The sequence below is a fragment of the Spermophilus citellus genome, assembly GCF_964194105.1.
Source record: "Spermophilus citellus genome assembly, chromosome: 2".
Lineage (NCBI taxonomy): Eukaryota > Metazoa > Chordata > Mammalia > Rodentia > Sciuridae > Spermophilus > Spermophilus citellus.
In genome coordinates this window covers 65,090,296-65,109,990 of record NC_138183.1, presented here as the reverse complement: position 1 = coordinate 65,109,990, position 19,695 = coordinate 65,090,296, and the positions used below count along the sequence as shown (strand labels likewise).

Here is a 19,695-nt window from a genome sequence, read left to right as displayed (position 1 = left end):
CATGACTTCTATTGAACATAGTCCTGGAAACTAGTCAGAGAAATTAGGAGAAAGAAATTAAAGGGATATGAACAGGAAAAGAACTCAAACTATCCCTGTTTGCTAATGACATGATTCTATATTTAGAAGTCAAAATACAAACAAAACTCCACCAGAAAACGTCTAGAACTCATAAATGAGTTCAGCAAAGTAGCAGGATATAAAATTAACACCCATAAATCAATTGTGTTCCTATATATCAGTGATGAATCAACTGAAAGAGAAATTAAGGGAAACTGTCCCATTCGCAATAGCCTCAAAAAATATATATATACAATAAAATACTTAGGAGTCAATCTAACAAAAGTGGTAAAAGACCTCTACAATGAGAATTACAGAATACTAAAGAAAGAAATTGAAGAAGACCTAAAAAGATGGAAAGATCTCCCACGTTCTTGAATAGGCAGAATTAATTTTGTCAAAATGGACATATTACCAAAAGTGTTATACAGATTTAATGCAATTCCTATTAAGGTTCCATCCAATGACGTTCTTCACAGAAATAAAAAAGGCAGCCATGAAATTCATTTGGAAAAATAAGAGACCCAGAATATCCAAAGCAATCCTCAGCAAGAAAAGTGAAGCAGAAGGCATCACAATACCAGACCTTAAATTATACTACAGAGCTATAGTACAAAAACAGCATGGTATCGGCACCAAAAAAGTCATGGAGAATAATGGTACAGAATAAAAAACACAGAGACAAACCCACATAAATACAGTTATTCTTGACAAAGGCTCTACAAACATACATTGGAGAAAAGAGAGTCTCTTCAACAAATGGGAAAACTGGAAATTCATATGTAATAAAATGAAATTAGGCCCCTACCTCTCACCCTGCACACTTTTACTCTTGTTACAGACAGCATCAAATATAATTAGATATGATTCCTCCTCTGGAGGAACATACAGCAGGTGAGTCAGAAATTTATACCAATAGTTACAGTACTGGCATAATTTAAAAGATGTAATAATAAGATTAAACAAAATGCTGTAGAATACAGGGAAATATGGTTTGGGTGGAGGTCAAGTTTTCATGGTGAGGTGGCATAATTGTATGGGTTTTTTTCTCCTTTGTAATGAAATATACATGACATAAAGTTTATCCTTTTTAAAGCATGTGGTTCACTGACATCAAGTACATTCGCAGTGTTTTATGCAATCATTATCTAGTTCAAGAACTTCTGCATTACTCTAAACAGAAACCATGGACCTAATAAGGAATTACTCCCTATTTCTACTTTGAGTCTTTGTGAGCATGAATCTATTTTCTGTCTTTATGAATTTACCTATTCTGGTTATAACAAGTAAATAGAATCACATACTATATAGCCTTTTGTTTCTTGTTTCTTTAATTTAGCATAATGTTTTCAGGGTACATCCATGTTTTTGCATGTATCAATAATTCATTCCCTCATGGCTGAGTAATCTTTTGTGTGGATATACCACCTTGTATTTATCCATTATATTTATCTATTTTTCTGTTGGTGGACATTGAGGATGTTTCCATCTTTTGGCTATTATGAATAGTGCTGCTACGAATGTTACTGTACAGTTTTTATTTGAACATTTTGTTTTGACCCTTGGGCATATACCTGAGTAAAATTACTAGACCATATGGCAAGTTTAAAGTCAACATTTTTTTATTGGTTCTTTTAGTTATATGTGACAGTAGAATCCATTTTGACATAATAATAAAAGCATGGAATATGTCATGTTCTAGTTCAGACCTCTCTCTCCCCTTCGCATTTTGAGGAACCACCAGACTATTTTCCCACAGCATTGTAAGAGGGTTCCAGTTTCTCTATACCATTATTACTTCTTGCCATTTTCTGTTTCTTTTTATGGCCATCCCAATGGATGTGAAGTAGTATCTCAGTAGGATTTTGATTTATATTTACCCAGTGATGTTGATTATATTTTCCTTTGCTTATTGGCCATTTGATATGTTCCCTAGATTTCTATGGAAGTCATCTCTTCATGTTTAATTGGAATGTTTATCTTTTTCCTTTCTTCTCTTTCTTGATAGTATATTTTGTACACACATTTAATTTTGATGAAGTCCAATTTTATCTGTATTTTCTTTTTGTTTCTTATGCTTTTGGTGTTACAAACAATTGCCAAATCCAAGACCATGTTTATTTACGCATATAAGAAAGAAAGAACAATGTAAATGGCATCCTACAATGTTCAGTTTTATTTTCATTAATTACAGAGTATTTTCTAATTTCCCTTTTAGTTTCTTCTTCAATCCATTGGTTGCTATCTTCATGGAATATCTTTTTCCATCCTTTGACTATTTATGTCTTTGGATCTAAAGTGAGTTCTTTTAGACAACTTATATTTGTAGTCATTTTTTTTAAAAAACCATATTCTGACAAGTCTTTGTCTTTTAATTGGAACCTTTAATCCATTTAAATATAAAGTTATTACTGATAGGGAAAGATGTCAGCCACTCTTCTGTTTTGTTTTCCTTATATCTATTGTTTTTGTTCTGGGTTCCTCCATGGCTGCTTTCTTTTTGATTTTTTGCAGTACTACATGTTTTGTCCTTTCTCATATCCTTTACAGTGTTTGTTTTTTTTTTTTGTTTGTTTGTTTTTTATTACCTTGGGTATTACAATTAACATCTTACATCTACCCAAGCCTAGTTTGAGTTAATATCAATTTATCTTTAATAGTATACCAAAACTACGTTCCTGGTATACCTCCATGCCTCCTCTTTTTGATTGTTATTATCAAATTTCATCTTTATGCATTGTGTGATTATTAACAGATTTATAACTTTTGTTTTATGCATTTGTTAAATCACATAGGGAAAAAGGGTCATAGAGGACCAAATATATAATACTACCAGCTTTTATAGTGGTCTTTGTAGTTAACATTTTTCAGTAGTCTTATATTTTCACATGGCTTTGAGTTATTGTCTCTTGTCCTTTCACTTTAGTCTGAAGGACTTTCTTCAGCATTTCCTGTTGTTCAAGTCTACTTTTGTCAAATTCCCTCAACTTTTTTTATCTGGAAATAAACTTTTTTATCTGGAATCTCTTAGTTTCTCCTTTAGTTTTGAAGAATACAATTCTTCGTCATTTTTTTCTTTCTTTGCTTCTGGTCTCCCTAGTACTTGATGAAAAATTGGCTGTTAGTCTAAAGGAGAATCCCTTCTATGTGAAGAGTTACCTCTGTTGCTGCTGTTGTTGATAGACCTTTATTTTATTTATTTTTATGCAGTGCCTCACATATGCCAGGCAAGTGCGCTACCACTGACCCACAGCCCCAGCCCGTTTTTGTCTTTTGACCGTCAAATATAATGTGTCTCACTGCGGATCTTTTCAAATTTATTGTATATCTAATTTTTCTATATCTCAGACCATGTAGTTTATAAAACCAGTCATGTAGAATAGTTACAAACTATTACCTTGGTGTTTTGTTTTGTTTGCAGCACTGGGAATTGAACCCAGGGCCTCACGCATACTAAGCAATAGGCAAACACTCTACCAATGAGCTATATCCCCAGCCCTTTTAATTTTATTTTGAGACAGTCTCACTAAGTTGCTCAGACTGACAGTTTGTAATCCTCCTCCAGCCTCCTCAGTTACTGGGATTACAGAGCAGTTTGTTTTCCAGTGCAATTTGTTGGGTTTTACTGTACAAAAGTCTAACAACAGCGTTCAGTTATTTGATTTAGTATGCTATGTCATTCAGCCTAAACTAAATCCCTATCACAGAGTTTAAAAACAACATGGTGTACAGAATAGCAGATCTTAAATCTTCTACCCATAAGGAATACAAATTCTTTATTCTTATATTTTGACCAAAGTAAGTTATGGGGCCATCCCTAATTTTAAGTAGGCAAGTAACCACCATATTTGTTTGTGCCCAAATGTAGAAACATAACTGTCTTCTAATTAATCTACAATCTCCACTCCCTCTCCTATTTCATCCCCATCTATTCTTCAGCATTTATCTCATTATTTATTTGTGTAAACAAAGGTTATCACATTTCTTTCCTTAACTATAATTTTCAGTTGCTTAGAACCTAGTACTGAACCCAAAAGCTCAACTGTCAGCTCCTTTACTTATTAGCTCTGTGACTATAAAGTTCTCAGTGGTTTTAAGTTTTAGTTTTTTTCTCTTGTTAGAAAAAAATTCAAAAATTAGAATAATAAAGCTTATCTCAGAAGATTATAAGTGGTTGAAATAATGTGTCTAGAACATTTTGTACACTGTTTCATGCATAGTAAATGCTTGAGTTATTACTATTTTCCTAGCCTTTAGTGCCTTTCATAATCTGGCTTCAACTTATCCTTTCATCTTCAGTTTTGTCTTCATCTTCTTTGACTCTCTTATAACCATTTGATGGCTATACTTTATCAAATTATTGATAAACTATAAGTAATAGTATTTTTATTGTGTGTGTGTGTGTTTTTGTTTGTAATTTTTTTTTTTTTTGGTACCAGGGATTGAACCCCAGAGGCATTAACCACTGAACCATATTCTCAGCCCTTTTATTATTTTTATTTTGAGACAAGAGTCTCAACGTTCCTTAGGGCCTTGCCAAGTTGCTGAAGCTGGCTTTGAACTTATGATTCTCCTGCTTCAGCTTCCCAAGCTGCTGGTATTATGGGCTCACACCACTGCGCCCAGATGCTAATGTTGTTGTTATTATTTAGTTGTAGTTGAACACAATACTTTTATTTTATTCATTTTTATATGGTGCTGAGAATCGAACCCAGTGCCTCATAAGTGCCAGGTGTGCCCTCTATCACTGAGCCACAAACCCAATTCCTGTTAATGTTGTTTTTGATTTTGCTGTATTTTAGTTTGTTTAGAAGAGAGAATGGAATTTTTTCTGTGAAATTTCCCACTGATTTTATAAGAAAAATCAGGATTTATTTAATTTTTTTCAGAATTCTTATAATACTTCACTATAATAGAGGAACGTATTTATATAAAGAAAAATAGGCTTTCCTGTTTTAAGATAGGTAGTGAGGTAATTTCCTCTTGAAAATCAACAGAACAAAAATTTGAAATATTTTTATCTTTAACAACATTGAGAGGTCATTAAAGGTAGTCATTGACCTAAAAATTGGAAGAAAAAGAGTAAATGACTTAGGAAGAGTTAATTAAACCTGAGGGCTTAAACCTGTAGGATACAAAAATCACTTTGATTCATTCATATACCCAAAAAAGCTCAGGAGTTAGATGGAGACTAGTAAGTACCACAGACGTATTGCTTTTAAAATCCAGATATGGATAAGGACCCTTTGTTTTCATCTTGTGGTGATAGGAAGTACATTGTCTGGTTGAACCAAAGGAATTCCAAACACAGAGTGGGGTTAAGTGTGAGGTACTGAACTAAAGATCAGGATTAAGTGAAACTTGTCATACTGAATAGTAGTTCATTAAGCCTCCCTTCCCTGCTTGGCTCCAGATGTCTGTCTTTCATGCCTAAATATCTGAGGCATAATTGAGAGCTCTTTCCTATACAAATTGAACTACTCCAGAAAAGCTACTTAACAGCTAACTAGTATTTGAAGACCTCAGCAAAAAAGCCAGCTAGACATTACCTTGAAGCCCACAGTTGGCAACCCCGGCCTATACATATATACACAGCATTATTGTTAGCTTTTTAATGTTGACCCTTTAAATAGGAGCAACCAACCAAAAATTGTTAGCTATCTTAGGAAATTTTCTAATATAAAAGAAAGATACATAACAGAAAGCTGGAGGTTGGGGCATTTTAAAGGAGCACACAATGCAGGAAACAAAAATACTTAAAGGAAATGAAAATCAATTACCTCAGACAGTATTGCTTCATGAAACAAAACATGATGCCCTAAGAAGAAAAAGGAGAGAGCAACTAAGAAAGTTTGTGGGATGAAAAGAAAAGCATGACAGTTGAAAGGCTGTCTCTGGACATAGAATGTAGAACAAAATAGAGAAAGAGGTTAATAAGAGGCTCAGTATCTAATTGAACAAGAGTTCCAGAAAGATAACAGGAAACAAAGAACCCTATTAATATATTAAGGAAACAAAATATGTAAATTTTGTAGACCTAAAGACATCATTGGTTTGAACAGGTCAAGTGCCCAGCACAGTGATATAAATTCATATACTTGTGTAAAGTACATCATTCTGAAAATTCAGAACGGATAATAAAACGATCTAAGAACTTTGAGATAGGAAGAGGGGAAAAAAGGGTGAAGTCTATGAATATGAATATCATTGAGGGCTAGGGTGGATCCCTAACACTACAAAAAGAAGGGTGTGTGTGAGATTGAATCCCATATCCACTCATGAGAATATAAGACACTGCAACAAAACCTTTTAAATGAGGAGGGAAATATATTGTTACAAAATTTGTAAAAATATACATTAGAAAGAACAATATAATGAAAACCCATATATTCATCTCCCAGAGTCATTAGCCTTACCCTTTCCTCTATGCATACTTATAAAGTTTTAAAGCAAATTCCAGATACTTTATCATTCAATACTTACTACTTCAATTTTATCTGTAACAGATATTTTAAAGAAACAAAATCACACTGTTACTAATCTAAAAATATAGGAATTTGTTAATATCAAATATTTAGTTTTTGTTTTGTTTTCTCCATTTTAACTCAAAGCTGTCTTTAGGAGTTGGCTTGTTCTAATAAGAATCTCCTGCATTTAGTAGATATATCTTAAATTTCCACTGAGAAGACTACCACTATGTGTATATATTTTTTTTTTATTTTTCACAAGCCTTCTAGCAATATTTGAATTTTAAATACTGTCTCTGTACTACTTTGAAAAATACAAATTAACTCTAAAACCAGTTATACTTAGAGAATGTCTCAGGAGATTTACTAGAGTATATGATTAGCAGTTTAAATGTTACCCATGTGTATTTTACAGACTTTCATGTTGATCAAATATTAGTTGAACATGAACTCGTGTAGCTAACTTAACTGGCTCAGCCATTCAGATATAGAAACAAATATTCCATGTTGTTGCTGTAGCAGGACAAGATGGCAAAAAGCCACCACCAAACATGTGAAAAATAGTCCAGAAATAAAAAGTAAGCAAGCTAAGTTTCTGAGCAACAAAATTTTCACAAAGCCAGGAACCTTAAAAGCCATTGGGTCTATTCAACTTTTGCATGTAATTTTAAATAGTACTAGGATTGTAGGTGAGTGGAAAGGAAGAGAGGTGATGTCAGCAGGCTAATTATTGCCAAGATTGATAGCCAACAGTAAGAAAAGGGACAGATTATATTAAATCCCAACTCGGGCATTGAGGAAGAAAAGTAGTGTAGTGAATAATAGCCTGCTCTTATGCCACATGGAGATAAAGAATCCAAATCAACTCATGTAGTCCTTTTGAGGGGGGGTTATCTGGCAGCTTAATTATGTTGGCGTTGACCTAGCCACTATAATGCAGCCATTTAACACCCATGGATTTTTTTAAAATTTAGATATTTTGCTTTTTATTATTACCAAATAATTTTTGAAACATCTAATTAATTATATTGCTGAATCTGACTTAGTTCTAATATAACCAAAGAACAGGAATGAAAAATGAAGTGTGGAGTAAGATTAGATGAAGTAACAATGTGGACCTCTTGGAACATTTACTGTATATGGAATAATACATTTCTTCCATTGTTTTCCAATCCACAGAGTTTCCTTAGTCATTTTAAACAAAATGTCTGTTGGTTCTCTTGAGACTTCACTTTTTTTTTAAGTGCCCCCCACACATAGAATCTCAACTTTCAGTTCTCCAATATAAGTTACATTGATCAAACTTACTTTTTTCCAATTAACAAATAGATACGTCTATTACAATAGAATTTATCTGTTTTTCATTTGAGAATCTAAAGGATAAACACCTGACTTTTAAGTTTAGTTATGTTTATTTAATTGGGTGTAAATTAGCCACAATATTTCTCTTTAATTTAACCCTATGCTGTTTCTTTTAGAGGAAGTCCACAGATGAAGGGGACACCCCATTTTAAGGAAGAACACTGTGCTCCAGCATTAAATTTAGAGATGAGGAAAATATTGGATTTACAAGCACCCATCATGAGGTACAGTGCTTTGGTTAAATTTGGCATTTTGTAATGATAGTAGACAATGTAGTTGGTTAATAACATGATCAACAGGAAAATTGCTTGCATTTCTTATAATTCAAATGGAAATGCTTGATTAAGACATTTGAAGTTTTACAAATAGTACATTATTTTACTTGCTCATAAATTGGGTAATTTTACTTTGGAATTTACATTTTTTGATAAGGTCTAGAATTGTTTGACTAAATAATATTATCCATGTCCCTCTAAAAGATACTGATAAAAATCATTATAGAATCATAATTTAAGGAAAAGAGAAAGTGCCTTTGTTTTCAAAGCATTCATATATTTCTAGGAAACGTATTTGCATTTAGAAGAAAATTAAGCTTTCTGATCCAAGTACGAATAAAGATTTTATGACAAGGCAGCCAAAATACCAAAAATCTGTTTTTACACCAAAAATCTATTTTTACATCCATTGATGAAATAAGTGGTCTTATTTATAATTTGACATTATTTCTTAAAGTGCATCATGGTTGACATTTTAGCTGCCACTTAGTTTAACTGCATATTGTTGCCATTGTGTAAATGTAAGAAACTGTTTTTAAATAATGTGCAGCTATGAAAGCAATGAGGATATTGTTTACTGAAAAAACTTTCTAACTATATTAGTGATCGACAAAAAACAATGTGAATATTATAATATATACTTTTAATATTATGATATATATAAGAGAAGATGGTAGTATTAGAATATTTATTGTTCTAGAAGAATACATAAGAAACTGGGGATGAGAACCAAGTAGCCTCAAGACAGGTTTGGGAAGATATTTTTACTGTTTACTTTGTAAAAGTATTGAGCCATATGAATATAATATGAATGTATTGAACTATATAAATGTAATACCTATTTTTTTAAAGATCCTCTTGATTCACAATTTTAATGAAATGGCTTCTTTCACCATTTCTCTTATTAGAATAGAATGACACTGGAACATATTACAGAAAAATCGTGTGCAAGTAGTTAGCTATTGTCCGCCTTACTTAGTCCATCTTTTTTTATATTCTCATAGAAAAGAATGCTGTTATTTTCTTAAATGTGGAAGTGTCACAAAATATTTGAATTCAGGATAATCATCACGTTCGTCAAAAGGTTACTCATCACTTAAGATTTTATATATTTCAGCATTGAAATCCTTTTGAAGAATGTAACTTGATGTAGAACAGATGTTTTGAGGGTCGGGATGATTACTGTTTTATTGCATTAGAAAAAACATTAGCAATGATGACTACTTTATTTCAGTACAGTTTACAAAAAAGAAAAGTGCTGCTGTAAAACAGTTACAGTATAGTTTGCTTTGACAATGATCATCATAAACTTTGGAAGCAATATCTCTTCTCAGGATAGATTATTATGTAGAAGGAATTTTGAACGTATGGGTACCATGCGAGGTGAAAACTACAAACTTGGCTTTTTACATCCACTTGGTGGTAAAACCTGTTTGGTGTATGGAAATAGGATAGAAAAAGAGCCTATAAAAAAAGAGGCCCAGCACAGTGGCACACACCTGTAATCCCAGCAACTCGGAAGGCTGAGACAAGAGGATCATGAGTTCAAAGTCAGCCTCAGCAAGAGTGAAGTGCTAAGCAACTCAGTGATACCCTGTCTCTAATAATAACATTTTTGGAGTTTTTAACATGTGAATTATATAATTCATATAATGTTTAAAATAATTTTGATTAATCAGAAACACTCTTCTACTTCAAGGTACACATGGAAGCATATATGTATTATATTGCTCTCTAACCATATTAAATTCTTTAGAACTCAATAAGATCCTAAATTTAAAAATACATACACATATTTGGGATACCAGATAGTTGTTATAATGCCCATGCAGCCAGTGATTGAAGAGGTCTTCTGAGGACATAACTTAAGTGTATTTAAATGTATCTTGTATGTACTTAAAACCAAGGATGATATTCAGAATATTTGAGAACCCATATAGCATGAAAAGTTGTGGGTTATTCCACTTGAATTAAATGTATGAAATATGATATGTCAAGAGCTTTGTAATGTTTTAAACAACCAATAAAAAAAAAGTTGTGGGTTATTGGTACAGGGTCCTGGCATGTACGCCAAGAATTAATCCTTTAATATACTAGATCTTCATGAGGGAAGGAATCGTTAGTGGCACTTGGATGGCTTAGGGCAAGCCCTATATTTGCCATCATTTATGGAAATATTCATTACTTTAACAACTGACATCAGCCTTTATTTTAACAATTTTGTTTACTTTTAATTAAACAAGGTATATATAATGTATCTGTCTTTTTGTATAGATTCTTTATCATCTTTAAAATCATTATCCGCTAATTCTATTGGTCATTTATTTATATTGATGGATTTTTCTTTTGAAATTTGGGTCACATTTTCCTGTTCATATGTCTGGTCATGTTTTGTTGCGCCATTGTTAATTTTAATGTAGAGATTATATATGCTATTAATTTTCAAGTGTACATTCATTACTTAAGGCTATTAGCTACTATTATAAGATAGTACCAATATAGAACATTTCCATCATTATTGAAAATTCTTTTGGACAATGCTAGAGAATTATTACCTCCACAGTCCATGGCTCTAGATTGTCATCCTGTTGTTAATGTCTGTTCTTTTTATTGTTTCCCCTCCTCTTTTCCTTTCATGTCATTTATCACTTGTGCTTCTCTTTACTAATTTGCTGTTTCAGCATTTCTAGTTTTTAACCCAATTCATCAAGTTTGTAACTGTCGCTACACATAGTCCATCATTTTTCCCTGAATTTCTGAATCTAGATTGAATTATACATAGGTAAATGTCACAGCTAAATTGCATATAAATGGAGATGTCATGATTCTTTTTGCATTAGCCTTTTCCAGAGTAATTATATTCATAGTCATTACTTTCCTAGCATGTTTTTAAAAGTGATTTAAGTTGCTTATTTCCCTACAGTTTGCAGTCTGTACTGGAAGATCTTCTGGTTGCTACTTCTGATGGACTTCTTCATCTTATTCACTGGGAAGGAATGACAAATGGAAGGAAAGCCATTAATCTTTGCACAGTACCCTTTTCAGTAGATCTGCAATCATCTAGAGGTAATTACACTTTCTACAGAAAGTAGAACCAGTTGTTTAATATTTGACATAACCTAGTTAGGTATTTTCTTTGGATGAGCATTGATTTTAGTTTAATTGTTTAGGGTCATCAGGTCATAATTTTTGTCATTTTAACTGTTCTTAGAGAGTTTGCAAGCAAAAGTGTGATAGTTTTATTATACTCATAAACTTATTTTGTGCACTTATTTATTCCTCAGTAGGTTCATTCCTGGGCTTTGCCGATGTGCACATCAGAGACATGGAATACTGTGCCACACTTGATGGATTTGCTGTTGTGTTTAATGATGGTAAAGTTGGATTTATTACACCAGTGTCAAGTAGATTTACTGCAGAGGTATGGCTTATTTACTTTGAATATTTATTTTATTTTGCATTTAATAATGTTAATCTTTGTTATTAAATCCTTCCCCGTTTTCTATTTTCATATAAGATTTTAGGAGTTATTAATTTTTTAATTTAACTATATAAATATGTATGTATAAACAATGTGTGTAGACAAAATTATATTAGACATATTGAAGAAAATTAATGGTTCCTGTCCAGAGGCATATGCCTTTTAATTCTTGTACTAGTTATTTGGATATTTCCTCTACTGCTCTGAGCATTTTCTTTAATTTTAGTTTTTAGTTTGTGTTATTGACTTTCTCCTATGGAAAATGGCCATTCACTTCCTGCTTCCCTACTCCCAACATACTCATATTCTTTCCATATTCCCAATGAAGTTTTGTGTTATTTTTTTAAGATGTTGAAGGACTTTTATTTTATTCAATGAAGTTTTATCATTTTGACTTGTTTACTATTCATTTATTTTTTATATTTTTATCAGTATGTAGACCCTGTTAGTTCCTGAGCCCTGTTGTATGTTTAGTTTTCAGGTATGGTTTCTTTTCATTTCCTGCAGATTTTCAGTCCCTCTAGGAATTAATAAGTGTTTTTTACATTATATGTATTTACCACTTAACTTGTTTATTCCTTTAACATAGCTGTATTTTTTTAATTTTTCATCGTCATCACCCTGAGGGTTCCCATTAATCTTTTATTTATATGAGATCCTTGGATAGCTAATGGTTATTATTATATGGATTTTGCTGCTGTCATAGAGACCCAAAATAAAATTGGATTTATTGAAAACTGAGTTTTGGTGAATTTGGTTATATGATCTTCACTATGGGATAATCTTATTTAGTTATTTACTTGGGGAGCCCCCTATCTTTATGTTCATTACTTTTTCCTCTCCCCTTCTTTCTCTTCCCCTCCTCTTCAATCCCATCATCTTTCTTTCTCCACTATTCCTTGGAAAAGAGTCTTAGTTCTTTCCAGTGGATGTGTACCTGGCTCCTGTAGTGTTCTAGAATTTGAGTTATGAAAGAGTTAGGCTAGGGGGTCCAATTTCAAGGTGTGAATTTTATCTTTGACATTTCTGTTTTTCTCCAATGAAAAATGTCCAGTTTTCTGTTGGAGTATAGATTATGTATTTCTTGGCTGCACAGCATTGAGAGAACCAGGTGCTTCTTAAATGGGCTTTAAGCCAGTTCTAATTCAGTTTCCAAGCCTTTCGTGTATACTACAATGTAAAGTTAGCCATTTCTCAGTATTCTTTACTGCCAGTGAAGGGCTCTACTTATCCATATGCTTCCCAGCTTCCAAAGTTGTCTAAAAATTCTGCCTTCTCTCCCATTCTTTGTCTTTGTCAGTTTATGCTTTTGAAAAAAATCTTGTATGAAAGTTTGGGCTTTAGGAGTTATGGACACTAAATATTCATTTTCAGTCTGCTCTCTAATGGGAAAGAATTTCAAGTTTTTAAGGGGAATTTTGTTGTTGCTCTTCTTCAAATAGTAAGATATTACATAATGAATTTTTGGTAGCTTAATGTCAACATACAAATAAAAATCTTTTCTACAAGATGTATATATATTTATATATAGAATTTAAATATTTATACTGAAAACAAAAATATTTGAGCTGAAATGGTAGTTAACATTTTTCTGAGTATTTAAAATTAGTTCAGTTATTCTCATCATTTATTGGTTATGTGGTTAAAGAAATTTCCAATAAGGATTTAAAAAATAAAAGCAGAAGAACATTATTAAATGTTATAACTGGAAAATATAAATTATAAGAATATAATATATATGGATTACTGATAATTGGGAAATACACAAAATGACATTTAATAAATGTGTTAAAATGCATACATTATACCATTTCTCTGTTCAGTAGAGCTAGAAAATTAGGGCAAAAAATCCTGCTGAGGTTCCAAAAAGTTGGATTAAAACTTTAAAAAATATACATGAAGACTTTCAAAAGGTAACATAATAATAAAGAATTACCTGGTTAGGGGAGGCCAGAGACCCAGTGAGCTAAACCCAGTGTTTAAGTGTATAGTAAACTTGAACAAACAATGCTATGTGCAACAAAATAGATCTCACAAGCATGTTGAATAAAAACAGACCTGTGATTTTATTTTACACAAAAGTAAAAGGAAAGTAAAAATACAAGCAATTTTAAATTATAGAGTACATGGAAATATGTTTAAGTGGCAATAGTCTAAAGGAAAAGGGTTGTGGCTCAGTGGTAGAGCACTTGCCTAGCATGTGCTGGGGACTAGGTTAGATTCTCAGCACCATATATAAATAAATGAATAAAATAAAGATCTATCAACATCTAAAAAATATTAAAAGAAAAGAAAAATAAGTAAAATCTCTACAAAAGAGCAAATACTGTCATGTGCTACATAATTACATTTTGATCAATGATATTCCACATATATGATAGTGGTCCCATAATATTATATCACCTAGTGATGTTGTAGCCTTCTTAGATTGTGAAGATATACACTGATATTTGCCTGGTGATAAAATTGTGGAACAACCAATTTGTCAGATCATTTGTCATTCACACATGACTATTCTCTGTTGAGATAATAGATTATGTAGTTCATTTGGAATTGAATAAAATCTGTAATAGTAAAGTTAAAACAGTTGTGATTATATTGTATGCATCTTCTAACATTTACTTTGGGGATCATTAAAAAACAAAGTGCACAAACAAAAAATAAATAAAGTGCTTTATTATAGCTCTACTTTTTGTGCTTCTAAACTAATGTCATGACCTTTCCTTTACAATTTATAAGCTAAATATCCTTGTTTTGGCAAATAAGAACTAACAACTATGAGCAAAATCTATTCTGTATATACAGAATTAAATAGCATATGAGATTAATAATAATTTCATTCATTTATGGAGTACTTAAAATTATTGAATTGTATGCATTGTACTGAGTAGTGAATATGGACATTCTCATTTAATCTTTGAGCCACACTGCGAGGTAAGAAATTTAGAGATAAGAAAATTAAATCTTGGAAAGGTCATTTGAGAGAATCACCTGAAATAGATTTTCGCTTTTCTGTCAGGCTGCTGGATATAATGCCATTAGCCATACTACATAGTAAAGAAATAGTAAAGAATAGTAAACAATTAACAGATAATGAATTGCTTCTAATAAGCCAAGTAATATTCACTACTTTCCACTGCCTGGGAAGTTAAACATTCCGCTAGGTAATGAGAATATTAATATTGAACAAGAGAGATACAGTTTTTGTTATCAGAAGCTTTACATTATAATAAGCAGGTCATTCTTCATTTAGTTTAAGTTTTGAGATTGGATATTCATTTTTTAGTGTTTTAGATTGACTCTTATTGGATTGAGTTCACTTGGGAATATTTATTGAACAATTGATGAAAGATTTGACTTTTTTAAGGGAGAATATTCAGATGGTAGGTCTGATGGGATATTTCCTATGCGATGAAACCAAATAAAGTTTTAGGAAACTTCATGTTTTTTGGAGAAGAATTATACTGGCTACAGTAAATTTGAGGAAATAGTTTTTAAGCTTTAACCGTTTTTCTTTGTTATAGCAGCTTCATGGAGTTTGGCCACAGGATGTTGTTGATGGAACATGTGTAGCAGTAAATAACAAATATCGACTAATGGCATTTGGTTGTGCAAGGTATTTATATAGATTTCTGAATTTTTAAGTTATTATCAGAAATAATTTTTTAGACTTAAAGTTTCTTTCCATGAATGAATTAAACATAACTTTCCCATATTCATGTATGAACACATGACCAGTGTAACTCCACATATGTAGACCACAACTCCACATATGTATGATATATCAAAATACATTCTATTGTAATGTATAACTAAAAAGAACAAAATTTTTAAAAAGATGTCTTTCCACACTTGGAAACTTTATCATGCCTATTATAATTTATCATAAAGTCTAAAGGTATTAGATTGAAACAAAGATAAACGGGCAGATTTGAGAGGTTGGACATTTTAATTTGTAAAAGCAAGCTTTTCTTTAATTGTAGAAAATTGAATTACAAGTTAAAAAGAATAAATCAGTTAAAATTTAGGTTCTTTATTGTTAAAAAGAGGATCTGAACCTGATACAATGGTTTATTCCTATAATCCTTGCAACTCAGGAAACAAATGCAGGAGGATTTCAAGTTTGAGACCAGCCCTGACAACTTAGCAAGAGCCTGTCTCAAAATAAAAAAGACTGGGTTTGTAATTCAGTGATAAAGCACCCCTGGGTTCAATCTCCAGTACAGCAAAAATAAATAAAACTAGAAGATATTTATTTTTTCTTAATAATCCCTTTTAACACATCAATGTTGCTATTGCCTTTTTAAATTAGTAGATGTGCCTTAGTTAAGAAGTGTATTTAAAGCTTAGATGCAAAATCAATTTCTTAGTTTAACTTTAATGTAATAGAGTTTTTAAAAATAAAATGGAATAAAATTATTCAGTTAAACAATGTCTTATGTACTTATCATGTATTGGACATGGGTCTAAACACCTAGAATACCTTAAAAAAACAAGGATTCCTGACTTTGAGCTTATATATTAGCTTAAATTGAAATATTTAACATAATTTTTTAAAAAATTTAATTCAGTCAGTTGTAAGACTGCATTGCAATGTGTATAGTGCTTTTTAAAAACTTTGTTATATATGAAATTCCTTTTTGCTCTCAAAATGAGACTTAATTATTTTATAGCATGTGCATGTAGTCTGGTCTCCAGCCACATTATTTCCACCCAAATAAATATCAAAGATGTTTTTATTACAAATCACTACCTTGATTACACTTTCAGTAACCTTTGTAGAGTGAAGGCTCTTCATTTTATTTTTATTTGAACTTGTTCTGAACACATTGCTTCTCATTGAGTTAAATGTAGATATACAAGCATTTTTTTATAGTTGTAGATTCAGTTTATTCACATTTTTTTGAGAATTTTAAAATCTATGTTCATGAGTATATTTCCTTCACCTAATACTCCTAGTCAAGCAAGGTTATAAAGTAAGTTGAAGAAGGGTTTCTATTTTTTCTCTGTTCATCTTTGAATATGTGGCAGAATTTGCTAATGAAGCCATCTAGGCCTTAATTTTCTTCTTGGGGTAATTTTTGGTTGCCTGATTCAATTCAGTTTTTAAAATATATTTAAGAGGATTTCAATTTCTCTAATTTTGGTAAGTTATGTTTTTCTATGAATTGGTTTCTTTCATATAATGTCATTTATTGGCAAAGTTTATAACATTCCTTTTCACTTTCATATTATAAATTAAAAACATAGATACAGAATGGTATGTAACCCAAATATTCACACTTTAAAAGGTAATTGTAGCAGACGTGGTGGCACATACCTATAATCCTAGCGGCTTAGGAGGCTGAGGCAGGAGGATTGCAAATTTGAGGCCAGCCTCAGCAAATTAGTGAGGCCCTAAACAACTTCGTGAGACTGTCTCAAAAGAAAAAATAAAAATGGTTGGGGATATAGCTCAGTGGGTTCAATCTCCAGTACCAAAAAATATGAAAAAGTAATTTTAATATAAACAACCATCTATCTGTTCACAACTAGATTGCTTCTAATTGTAACTCTACTCCTTCCCTAACTTAGTAACAGTATTTTGGCTTTTTTGATAATCATTTATTTTTCATTATGGTTTAGTTACCCATGTATACATTCCTAAAGACCATAATTTAGTTTTACCTGTTTATGAACTTTAGAGAATCACATTTTACATTTTTTTATCTTGTTTGTATCAGTCAACATTGTGAATTCATCCATAGTATTTGCCAATAGCTATAACCATTTTTAGTTGATTTATGAATAATGTATCATATTCATCAGCTTTTCTGACCTTTATATTACGTCTTGGTTTCCAAAAAAGAGAGACATTTTTCTAACATAAACCCACTATCTTTATCACATGCAAGTGATTAATGATAAGTACCTGAAAACAATGCCCTAATAATATCTAATATCATGTTCAAATTAACTCAGGTGTTACCCGAATTTCTTTTATAACTCCTTTGTTCTAAACCAGAATCGGTCAAAATTCATATTCAGTTGTTATTTCTCTTTAGTTATCTTTTTCTACAACAATCCTTATGCCTTTTTTCTTATTTTTATGGCATTGACTTTTTTAAGTCCAGATCAGTTCTTTACAGAATGTTCTACATTCTAAAATTTGCTTCATTGTTTCCTCATGATGGTATTTAATTAGTTTCTCTAACACCTATAATGACTAACCTGAAAACTGGTTTTGTTGAGCAAATACAGTTAAATGACTGGGAAGCTCACACAACAAGTTTGGAACAGCATTTAGAGAAAACTGACAGAGACAGGAGTAGTGGTAAGTGTGTAATTCTTCCATTACCTGTATTCAGGTCTGGTACCCAGGGGTCTAGCAGAGCCAGACGTAGGATCCAGAGCTCTGGAGCTGTAGGCTATAGCTGATGTGTTTAGAGTTCTGTAAGAAGCCAGCTTTCTTTTAAGATGCCATTTTGCAATAGATCAGTCTTGGGCAACCTAGTTCTTCACCTTTATATTTAATGTCTTAACCATTTAAGTAAATGATAAAAAATGTTTACCCAGAATCCAATATTCTGGGTAAACATTTTTGTCCTGGTTGATGATATGTACTTTCTGTGGCATCATTCAACAATAATGTCCAGTTGTCCCAATATTAATGATGCTAAGTTTGATGATTTTTGTTAACAATAGCCATATTTCTATCATAGAGATGTTCAACAATAATGTCCAGTTGTCCCAATATTAATGATGCTAAGTTTGATGATTTTTGTTAACAATAGCCATATTTCTATCATAGAGATGTTTTGTTCAGTTGCTTTAGGAGCAGTAGTCTTTTTTTTGTATAATAATCATAAGTAAATATGAGGTGCAGCATGATATTACAACAGATGTTTATGTGTACTAATCAAATCAGGATATTAACATTTCCATTTCCTTATCATTTCTGTGTTTGGTGTCTTCAAGCTCTTCTAATTCTTCATTCTGACACTCATCTGCAAAAGCAGACTTGTACTAAAAAGTATTTTGAAAACAAACTTGTTTCTCTTTTTCATTTTAATTTCATTGTATAAGTAATGTAACGGAATTAGCCAACTCACTTTCCAAAATGAGTGTGTGTTGAACTTTTGAAGTGAGAATAATCCTATAAACACAAAATGATGCCCCCCTTTTTAGAAGTAATATAGAGATTTTAGTTTTGGTTTTAGGCCCTTTGTAAGTTTGAAATGTATAAATATTTTTAAATGAACTATTTATATATATCATATATACAGAATAACATATATAACAATAAGAATCTGTATTACCCAGCATAAGAAACAGCACATTGCTAGTACTAACAAAGCCTTCTTTTTGGCTTTCTTTAATATTCCCCTTTCTCCATCTGGGCAATCACTTATCTGAAATTTATGTTTGTTAGCTCCTTGCCTTGCATGTGGCTAAAGTTCATTCATTTTTTTTTCCAGTGCTCTATGGTATGAGCACTATATAAATATGCCAGTTTATTTTCCCTTACTCATGTTGTTTTATAGTCAGTTTTTTTTTTTCTTTTACAATTACACCTAGTAAAGTGGAATTGTTCACGTCTTGTAATAAACATTAGACAAGAATTTCTGGGGTATATCTAGAAACAAAATTGCTAGAATACAGAATATGCAACTGCGTAAAGTCATGAGGTGACTTGAAATTATTTACAAAACAATTTTGTTCTACTTTTTATTCGAATTAGCAGAACATAAGAGTTCTCATAAAATGCTCTATTTATATTTGTCTTTTTTTCATAAAAAGTTTTTTTTTTTTTTTTTCACAGTGGTTCTGTACAGGTTTATACAATAGATAACACTACTGGAGCCATGCTGCTGAATCATAAATTAGAGCTAACAGCAAAACAATATCCTGGTGAGTTTTTTTTTTAAGAGTGTTTTTAGTTTAGTCCTCCTCTGTCTATAAGGAATACATCCCAACACCCCTCCTCACCCTTCAAACTAGAATAATTATATACTGAAATAAAAGTTATGTGCAAGTGGCCTTTCTCTTTCCTCTCTTTCAAAGTATAATT

General features: G+C 31.6%; 1 protein-coding gene across 3 annotated transcripts in view; it reads left to right on the top strand.

Moving 5' to 3' along the window:
* RIC1 (RIC1 homolog, RAB6A GEF complex partner 1) overlaps positions 1 to 19,695 on the top strand; it is a 120,779-nt gene that overhangs the window by 65,624 nt on the left and 35,460 nt on the right. Inside the window, exons 4-8 of one of the 3 annotated variants that reach the window (XM_081263221.1) lie at positions 8,006 to 8,113; positions 11,088 to 11,230; positions 11,452 to 11,585; positions 15,170 to 15,261; positions 19,447 to 19,535. In XM_081263221.1, the coding sequence (XP_081119347.1) occupies positions 8,006 to 8,113; positions 11,088 to 11,230; positions 11,452 to 11,585; positions 15,170 to 15,261; positions 19,447 to 19,535 (566 nt within the window). Of the gene's footprint in view, positions 1 to 8,005; positions 8,114 to 11,087; positions 11,231 to 11,448; positions 11,586 to 15,169; positions 15,262 to 19,446; positions 19,536 to 19,695 lie in introns of all 3 variants that reach the window. The other 2 variants (XM_081263220.1, XM_081263219.1) reach the window with 2 other exon arrangements.